The sequence below is a fragment of the Sinocyclocheilus rhinocerous genome, unplaced genomic scaffold (assembly GCF_001515625.1).
Source record: "Sinocyclocheilus rhinocerous isolate Xijiao unplaced genomic scaffold, SAMN03320098_v1.1 scaffold350, whole genome shotgun sequence".
Taxonomy (NCBI): domain Eukaryota; kingdom Metazoa; phylum Chordata; class Actinopteri; order Cypriniformes; family Cyprinidae; genus Sinocyclocheilus; species Sinocyclocheilus rhinocerous.
This window is the reverse complement of record NW_015637528.1, coordinates 745,497-755,927: the sequence shown is the minus strand read 5'-3', so window position 1 is coordinate 755,927 and position 10,431 is coordinate 745,497. Positions and strand designations below refer to the sequence as shown.

Sequence of the window (10,431 nt, the reverse complement as noted above, 5' to 3'; positions counted from 1 at the left end):
TGAGACCCCCCAAAATTTCACAAATCACGTTTTCAGGGGAGCCCATGTCTTATTAAGGAGAGCCGACCTCCCCCTAGCTCCCCCGTAGTTCGCACCCTGCTTTTCCCCCCTCCCCATATGTCATAATTCTTTAAAGGTCCCATGGCATGAACATTTCACTTTATGAGGTTTTTTAACATTAATATGAGTTCCCCTAGCCTGCCTATGGTCCCCCAGTGGCTAGAAATGGCGATAGGTGTAAACTGAGCCCTGGGTATCCTGCTTTGCCTTTGAGAAAATGAAAGCTCAGATGGCCCAATCTGGAATCTTCCCTTTATGTCGTCATACGGGGAAAGGTTACCTCCCCTTTCTCTGCTTTGCCCGCCCAGAGAATTTGGCCCGCCCATGAGAAAATGAGCTACTACAGTGCCAGGCGAGTGCAATATTTTTTTTTTCCTCGAGAGACATCATGGCTTGCAAACGAGCGAAGCATGGCAGTTGCCCCGCCTCTCTCCTCCTCATTAGCATTTAAAGCTACAGACACAGAAATGGCACGTCCTAAGGAAAGCTCATTGTGGGACTGGCTCGTAGTGGCTGAAATTCTGCACCAAGGCTGAATTTCGGGAAAGAGACTTCAGATACAGTACTAGGGACCACTTAGGCCTATATAAAAGCATCCAAAAAGCAGCATGTCATGGGACCTTTAAGCACAATGGTTGTAATGCACTGACTTACCAAGTATTTCACCAACACCAATCAAAATTCCAGAGAGGCCGATAAGACCCTTGGCGTCATGTCCAAATTGAGTCATGGCCCCTAAACATGTCCCATACACCCCACTGTAAAAGGTGAGCTCGAGACCTGGACAGACAGGCAACCACATTGTCTCAACATTACAGTTCAGATCGATTAAAATTTTCATGTTCATAATATGTTCATGTCACTATAATGCTATATACAGTATATCACAATATAGTTTTTTGATCCATGTAGTAATGTTTACATTTGGATAATCCAGTGAATTACATGCTTTGCAAAAAGATACTTTTTTTTATTTATGTGGTACTTGATGGACACAAACCAAAAGAAAAGACACTTAACAATTCTTGTAAAAAAAAATAACTTAAAAAAACAAGACTCAAAACAGTAAAACTTGTATTACATATTATATAGCATATTATTATTATTATTACTATTAATAATACATTATTAGTATCTAAAAGAACAGATCTCCCCCAGGCTTCTGTTTTGGGCCCTCTTCTTATCATAATCTACTACCACACAAATTCTATACTATATTATTAAATATGAAACAGTGCTGCTTAATATTTTTGTGTAAACCGTGATGCTTTTTTTTTTCAGGATTAATGAATAGAAAGTAAAAAGAACAGCATAATAAATAGGCCTAAAATAAATATACACAGTACACACACATAAACAAAAACTTTTATTTTGGATGTGATTAATCACGATTAATCATTTGACAGCACTAATTATTATTATTCTTATTACTGTTATTATTATTATTATAAATACATTATTAGCATCTAAAAGAACAAATCTTAAGAGGTCTACTAAAGGTGTCCCCCAAGGTTCTTTGTTACAATAAAAAAAAATCAATTTTTACACACATTATGACTGTCCTACAGTTGTGGGCGATTTCCACCAAATTGGCCAGACCATAGTTTATTATATAAAATATACTCACTTGTTATGTGACTCTTGCCACGCCAGGCAAAATATATGTAGAGATTACCAAAGAATAAGCTGTGAATAAAAGAGAATCAATGAATCATTGTTCCTCTTGTTCCGTCTACACATACTTGCCATACAATGGCAACAAGCAAGATGTACCTAAACTGCATCAAAGCCCAAAATATTCCACTGTTTCTTCCAATGGTGGAATCTTTGGAGTTGATGGTGAGCAGATTCCCTTGGGCCGTCCAGAGCACTGCGAGACACAAAGTTAGTTTTAGAGAATGTGTGGCTACATAATATGCTTTCACAACTTAACAGATAATGATATCCCACCTGCAGCTGCGATTCCGAGCAACACAGATAAAGTGTAGAATGACGAGGTGTACGGATGAATGAAAACAGCAATATAACCACTAAAAGAGAGCACAGATTGAGTCTTTTTAATAAAAACTTAATCATAAATAACTAAGAAAATTGCTCATTTATTACTACATTTATACTACTACTACTAAATGAAGTCCTTTAGGCACTTACCTGTAAACAAGTCCACTAAAAAACAAAGACAACTGAGGTCCAATGACAGCTATCACCGAGGGCGCTATAAGGTTAGACGCAGAGAATACGGCATAGATAATCGCCATGCTAGAAGCAAAGCATGAGAAGCATGTGTTAAGGGTGGTATTTTAATTATTAATGATCACCAAAGTAAATACAACATAACTGTTTCATGGTGTTTTATAGAAAAGCCAAAGTGAAAAATCATTCTACAGATTATTACTTTTTATTTACAGAAGGGGAAACAAGGGGCAATTGTAAGCATTTTTCTCATAACTCATAAACAAAGACAAATCTACCAGTCGTATATTGGTATAAAATAAACATGTGACAACAGTAATAATATGGCTCAAATATTTACATTGAGAAACACTAGATCAAAGAGTTGAATTTAATCCAAGAAGAGAGAAAGTTACAATCTGCTCACTTACATTGGTTAGAGGCAACTGAAACACTTACATTAAATAATAATAATAATAATATTAACCCAATACATCTCACATATGTACACACCTCAAAAGAATCTAATATATCTAATCTAATCTAATATATAGCTATTCATAATAACAAAAATGATGAATCGCTTATTTAAAGATTAATACTGTTCATTAAACAATTTAAATATTAAAAATTATATCATAACCAGAGTTACAACTGCCCTAACATCATAGTCATGATAATATCCTGATAAAGCCACCAGATAAATTTGATTAATTTTTAACCACATACACACACATTTTAGTTTTTTTTCCCCCAATATTTCACTTCCATCACAAAATAAATAAATAAAAATGGCAAAATTATAAAATTTCTCATGGAAGGAAAACTCTATAGAGTCCGTGCTGAATAAGTGACACAGTCACATGACAACCGCTTACATTTCTGTTTCAAAGTTCTGTGTTTTTTTTGTTTTTGAGAACAGACAGTGCTTCTTTGTTACATAACCATGGTCAATGTGATTCCTGAGGTCAAAGAGACCTTCAGACCTTATTCATTAGATCAGTGAATCTCAACCTTTTGGCGTACCGGACCCCAGTCCAATTCAGAACCATCCTCAAGGACCCCCAGAACAAAATGGACTCGTATCATTTGTGTCTTTGTGAGGACCAAATGCAGTCAAGTATAATTCAAGTTAGCTGACTTGTCCAGTATTTGGCCATATCATCAGCTATATTGGATTTTTCTTTCATGGGAACATGTCATGTCAAAATATACAAAATGTATACAAAAATTCATACTTTATACGGACCCCCTGGCCTTATGTCAAGGACCACTAGGGGTCCACGGACCCCTGGTTGAGAAGCACTGCATTAGATTACAGCACAACATCAGATGACCCGATTTTCATCCATCAGCCATCATAAATCTCATTCAAAAAGCGTACAGAGGCCAAAACATGTCACATGACTTGAGCAGAAATAGAGCACAGCTGTGGGATTCTGAAAGTAAAAATCCCATTCATCGCTTTTATGTGTATGTGGACAATACACTTCTATTACAATTTTCGTATCATTTTTAATAGATGCACTTTTTACTGCCATTTTTTGTGTGTCATTTGCAATGCTTATGCAATTAACTATGCATAAAAGACGTCTAGTACACAGTCTCGCAATTTTATATCCTTTTCAAATCAGCATTTCTAATGTTGTGCTTCATACGGGAGCTGACTGGCTGAAGTCTTTTTAATACCCATTGAAAAAAAGCCAATGAGAAAGTTACTTCTGGCACCTGAAGGCCACTGAAAAAAGTGGGTGGATGGCTCTATAAAGAATGTGGCTCTGAAGGAAGAAATGAAGAAAACGAATACCTTGTGTAGCCACTTCCATGAAACTCTGTACTGTTGAAACTCTTTATCACGGTTTGCTGGAAAGAGTGAAAATGTTGGTTTGAATACATTCTTATAAGCCTAGCCGAATCTGATGTGATAACATTCATCAGATCATGCATTTCTAAGTGTGAACAAGCTCAAAACCTACTTCAATATTCCCGCAGGTGCCGAAGGCAGTAAACATAACCATGAACCCCAAGCCCAGGATTATGATGTTCAGCAGGGTCTTTCCTTCTGGACTCATGTTGGCTTACAGTCTTTAGCTCGATGACAACCTGAGACTAGTGAACACACCTGGTTAAAAACAACTGGTTAAAAACCTGACCATGCTATTTTTTCTATATGTTTGCTTCCTCATGAGATCAAACAGCTCTGAAGGATGTTCATTTATACCGAAACAGTTATTGTACTGCATGTGTGATGGGAATAAATCATGTTTTTCATTAAATAATGTATTATCAATAAATGATTACTCATATCATTTAGACTTAATGCAACTGACTGCAATGATAATTGTGCTCAGTAAACTTACCGACTACTTGGGTGCGCTGATGTAAACAGCTAATTCATAATGTGAACACCTGTTTCGATATGGGGGGAAAAAACAGTTTGTAAAGCTGGTTAACGTAAAGATATATTCGTTTCCGACTTGTCGCTGTCTGTATCTGAAATCAAAAAATGTCGGTCATGTGACATCTATCAGCTGGCGGTGACGTCATAGCCAGCCTCCAGCAACTGAATTGTGGGTAGTGTAGTTTTTCCGTACGTCGGTACTGGAATTAAAATATTTATTAAAAACATATAGTTAAACTGTTAAAGTTATATATCATTCTGAATTTGTCTTGTTGGTGAAGTGTATAGTCAGTAGAGCAAGCACAAACTCTCACATCGGGAATTGTAGTCCTTATTTAGTAATCTATATATTTATAAATAAATAAAAAAAGCGGGTTCAAAAGTCACGTTTCGATGCGTGTAATTTCAAATAATGTTAACCTTACCTAACCCTATACATTTAAAAACAACTTTAAACTTACAGATTTTATTCATCAATCATTACTTCAGAAATGTTAAAAAGGGACAAATATAAACTGTATTTTCTGTAATAACTATTCATTAAACTAATCATTAAAAAGCTTTGCATTTATTTTGGCTTTGTACTTATTCAGTTATATTTTAGATGAAACGTACAATGAAAATAGGCTCTCACTTTTATGTAAAATTATACTTTTTGGGTTTACTGAATATTCTAAAGAGGATTAAAAATGATTTTATTTAATTAGTTTACTCGTATATTTTGACCAAATTTCACATGTACAAATTCAAGTTGTTGACTGTTATCTGATATTTTATGCCCCATTGTGCCATTTGCATGATCTTTATTTATTTATGTATAAATACTTGTATAATGTTCAGTATCTGCATTTGAACGAAAGTGCATGTATAATGTTTATTCAATAAAAAAGCTCAATTATAATTCTATTTTAACCCCCATTCACAAAAAAAAAAAAAAGTTTTGTGAATTTAGTGTTTTTTCATGTCATTAAATTGTTTAGAGCATAAGAAAAAAAATGGAATAATAGCAATTTTGTAAACTGATATTTTATTAATATGCTATGCTATGGCCTCTGTATAGAGGACACCAGGACAAAAAAATAAAAAGACATGAATGAACATGAATAGGCAAAAAAAAAAAATTTTTAAATCACCAATATATTTTTATGTTTCAGGATTTTAGGTTTCAGGACTTTGTATAAAGATGTTATGAAACAACTATGTTATGAAAGATATAACAGAATGATTTGATATACCATTTTGCTTTATATGCAGTACGTGTGTAAAATGGCCATAAATGGGTTTTCCACCTATACAATGTATCTCATTTGCATATTAATGTATACTTGGGGCAATAATGAAAATAGAAGTGTAATACTGGGAGTAATAATTAGCAAGATTTACATTATAACATCTATTTTTATAGGAATATTCAAATTTGTATTCATTTGTGGTGTCTCCCAAAATGCGTAATAAACATGCCTTTAGTCCTGATGTCTTCTACAGTGGACATGAATGAAATCGATGTCCTGTTTCGTAACAGAAAGTCATATTTTGATTCGAAACCCCATACCATTTTCCTGAGATGTTGATTTATGACAAACAGTTAAAAAATGAGTCAGATTTAAATGATAATTACAAAATATGTAAGACATACGACTTGGGTTTGTCGCTCTCCATTCACGTGACCAATGAACAGTCTTTTAAGTGAAAACAGTATCTGCTGTACTACACCTGAATATTTCTGTTATATTTCTATCTTAGTCTTGTGTCAGATGTCCTTGTTAGTTTTAATCAGTTATCACAAGTCTAGAAGGCTCAGCATCTCAGTATTTTCTAGTCTGAAAAGATAAATATGTGTAATTTAGTTAACTAATTTAGTCATAATTTAATTACATTTAGTCAGTGGCAGTCACAGAAAACTAGCCGTAAGATTATTAACATTTCAGTCAATAGTCTATCCAAAACTTTTTTTTTAATAAAGTTTAGCAGTATTTAAACAGGCTGTTTCATGCAACTCATGCATTTACACTGCAATTACAATCGCATAAATATTGTTATAAGATTAATGTTTTAAGTATAACATTGTTTCTATATTCAGAATGTGGAGAAAAATGAAGTATTTTTCAAAGTGAATCTAAGGGTATGTTTACACAACAATGATAGTACTAAAAAAACAGAAACGTTTTTCTTTTTGTGTTTTTGAAAAGTTCGCTTACAAACGACAGCATTGTCAAATTGATCCTGTTCACATGGATCAGAGAAAACTGCTAAAATCTAGGGCTGTCACCAACGATTATTTTGGTAATCGAGTAATCGGTCGATTATTCTGGCGATTAATTGAGTAATCGGATAATTACAATAATTTTTTTGTGCATGGTAATAAAAAGACCTAAGCAAACAGTAGCCTTTAAAATTACTTAAAATACAAATATAATAGCAATGAGGCAATAATAATTAGTTCTAATAGAGTATCAAAAACAAGTAATCATATGGTTTTATTGAAAAAAAACTGGTAAAATTAATCTAATATAAACAATATAGCTAATGTACATTACGCATTATAACAAATGCCTGCAGAGGGCGCCAACGGCCTGACGATTGTTTTTACACTTTACAGCGCTCTCTAATCCTTGTTTAATATTGACGAAATAAACAACGTTTAATTAAAATGTCCACTTAATCTTTAATATTGGGCCTAAAAACAGAAACGTTTTTCTTTTGTGTTTTTGAAAAGTTTCGCTTACCGACGACAACATTGTCAAAATGGTCCCGTTCACACGGATCCGTGAAAACAGGGTAAAACGCAGTGATATTCATGCCAGGCCAGTATTTGGCGGTCACATTTAAAAAAAAACACCACACGCCTGCGCACATACACATTCCTATAGACCGGACGTAATACGCATGTGCATGACGTCGCCATTTTCACAAACTCGCATTTTTGTAGTTTACACTGAGATGATGAGAGTATTGTTTTCAAAAGCTTGCACTTTGAAACCCGTTTTCAAAAGTTTGCCTTTTCAGGCTCCCAAAACGCCGTTATTGTGTAAATTAATGGCCAGAATGCATAAAAAAAGTTGTAATTTTTTTAGTTGAAAACAGTGTCATGTAAACGGCCCCTAAAACTGCCAGTAGGTGTAGACAAGTCACTCGCTGCATCCAAAATCGCATACTTCCCTAATATATAGTAGGTGAAAAACAGTATGTGAGACGAGTAGTATGTCGAATTCATAGTATTCGAAAAACAGTAGGCGAAAAGTACCCGGATGACCTACTTCTTCCACCCGGATTCTGAACTGCACATTCGATAGACACTTTATTATCCCATGAGGCCATGGGAGAGGATTTATGAAAGGCAGTGAAGCGATGCAGCTGACACTGGTAGGTCACGTGACGGTAACAACATGGATGAAGTGCATCCGAATTACATTCATACTATCCATATTCATACCTATATAGAACATACTTTTTTAATGGTCGTGGAGTAAATTCAAATGTAGTACCTACTCAGAAAGTATGCGATTTCGTACGCACTGACTGTCTTGAAGAGTGAGTCATTGAATCATTCATTCAACTGATTAGTTCAAAACGGCTCATTCATTAGTGGAACGAAGCAAGTTACTGCAGGTCTGTATTCAGACACTATTGCAGTGTTCCCTGATGTTTCTTCATCTCCACCAACAGTCCGAGGCGTCGTAAACGCAGCCGTTCCATAAGCAGGAGCCGCTCTTGTTCCCACAGCCGTTCCCGTTACAGCAGGTCGCGGTCACGCTCCTATTCCCGCTCTCGCTCAAAGTCACACACTCCCCGCAAGAGGAAGTCCAAGTCTCCTTCCAGGTCAAGGTCACGTTCACGTTCACGATCCAAATCCAGGTCCCGGTCAAGACAGAGTTACAATTCACTGGAATAATGTGCAGGAATGTAATTCAGACTTGCAGACGCATCGCATTGGTAACAATTTGACTTGCACAGCAGGTTTTCGTTCTGCTTTGACAATGCTGTGAATGGTGTTGAACTCAATGTGGAATAGTTGCCTCCAAGCTGCTGAATCCAGTATGGCAATGTAAAAGCAGGGCTGTGTAGTGCAGTTTGAGCTGGTAGAGGTGTATGTGATCCAGCTACCTGCTCCTTTTGGGGTTGCTTTGAAGCAGATGGGTGTTTTGGTGGTGCTGAGGTACGTGTACGAGACAATGGTCAGACAGTGTCCTGCCTTAGAAAAAGTAAAACGCAAAATTGCTGCCAGTTGCTTACTTAAAGGATTAGCTCACTCCAGAATAAAAATGTCCTGATCATTTACTCGCCACCATGTCTTCCAAGATGTTCATGTCGTTCTGTCTTCTGTCAAGTTTTTGGAGGAAAACATTCCAGGAGTTTTCTCCATATAGTGGACTTCAAAGAGGACCAACGGGTTGAAGGTCCAAATTGCAGTTTCAATGCAGCTTCAAAGGGCTCTACACAATCCCAGCCGAGAAATAAGGGTCTTAAATAACAAAACGATCGGCCATTTCTACAAATTTTTTATTTTTTTTTAAATGTATATACGTTTAACCACAAATGCTCGTCTTGCACTAGCTCAGCGTTCACGACTTCACGCGTTACGTAGTCACTTTGGAAAGGGCACACGTGATGTAAGCGGAAGTACCAAAGTGTTTACAAAGCGAACATGCAAAGAAAGTCAAATGCCCTTTACAAAAAAAGGTAAAACAGCAATGTCAGACAAGTTTTTCGCCCTACCCTACCTTTTTGAACCAGAGTACACAGACGAAGACGCCTGTGTACAAAGACGATTATTTGTGGTTAAAATGTACATAAATCAAAAACCTACATTTTTTTTTGACTGAAGAAAGAAAGACATTAACATCTTGGATGACATGGGGGTGAATAAATGAATGAAATTTTTATTCAGGAGTGAACTAATCCTTTAAAGCTGAAAATGTGAATAAACGTAATAATTGCGTTATGGCATGAGTAAATTTTATGTCATAGACATAGTATGAAATTACCCTGTGTATTTTATTTTTTTACTATGTATTTGAGATCAATACATTAAATAAATATATATAGATAGCCATTTCTATATATTTTATCATAAAAGTAAAAATTTGTAATATAAAAATATATAAATATATATTATCTATAATTATACACTTTTTGGATGCAAATCAGTTGAACATTATATGTTCTTTACTTGGTTTTAAAAAGGTCTTTAAAAAAAGTCTTATTTACCTTCAGAAAACGTGCAGAAACCCTCTTTCCCACAGTTATGGAAATAACAGATAAATTTAATTTGTGATCTCCAAAAATGGAAAAGTAATGGAAAGTAATCAGATTTTAAGGTTATGGGAATTTTTTATTATATATATATATATATATATATTACATTCATATTTCAGAAGCTACAAACTGCTCTTGTGAGTGTTGATTGATTTATGTTTTTGTCAAATAAAATTAAAAAGGAATGGAGATCTGTTGGAAGCTGTACTTTATAGTATTGCTAATACAACTTATTTCCAGCTCACTAGACATTTACATTTAAAGAACACAGGGGCGTATTGTGTTCCCTTCAATTTATTCCTTAAATGTTCTTTACTTGGTTTTAAAAAGGTCTTTAAAAAAAGTCTTATTTACCTTCAGAAAATGTGCAGAAACCCTCTTTCCCACAGTTATGGAAATAACAATAATAAAAAAATCTTACATTCATATTTCAGAAGCTACAAACTGCTCTTGTGAGTGTAATTTCTATCAAACTAGATTTTAGGCACTTCGGAGTGAAAACAATCATGGCCGCCATATTGAAGGGTCGTTCCAAACCGAAG

The 10,431-nt window shown here is 35.1% G+C and overlaps 1 protein-coding gene across 1 annotated transcript in view; it reads right to left on the bottom strand.

The window, feature by feature from the left end:
• LOC107748878 (UNC93-like protein MFSD11) overlaps positions 1-4,739 on the bottom strand; it is a 12,479-nt gene extending 7,740 nt beyond the window's left edge. Inside the window, exons 1-8 of the mRNA XM_016563867.1 lie at positions 4,593-4,739; positions 4,209-4,341; positions 4,040-4,095; positions 2,212-2,319; positions 2,011-2,090; positions 1,834-1,930; positions 1,688-1,746; positions 715-840 (exon numbers count right to left, since the gene is read on the bottom strand). Of these exons, the coding sequence (XP_016419353.1) occupies positions 715-840; positions 1,688-1,746; positions 1,834-1,930; positions 2,011-2,090; positions 2,212-2,319; positions 4,040-4,095; positions 4,209-4,304 (622 nt within the window). The 5' untranslated portion in view covers positions 4,305-4,341; positions 4,593-4,739. The remainder of the gene's footprint in view (positions 1-714; positions 841-1,687; positions 1,747-1,833; positions 1,931-2,010; positions 2,091-2,211; positions 2,320-4,039; positions 4,096-4,208; positions 4,342-4,592) is intronic.
• Positions 4,740-10,431: the final 5,692 nt, after the last annotated feature.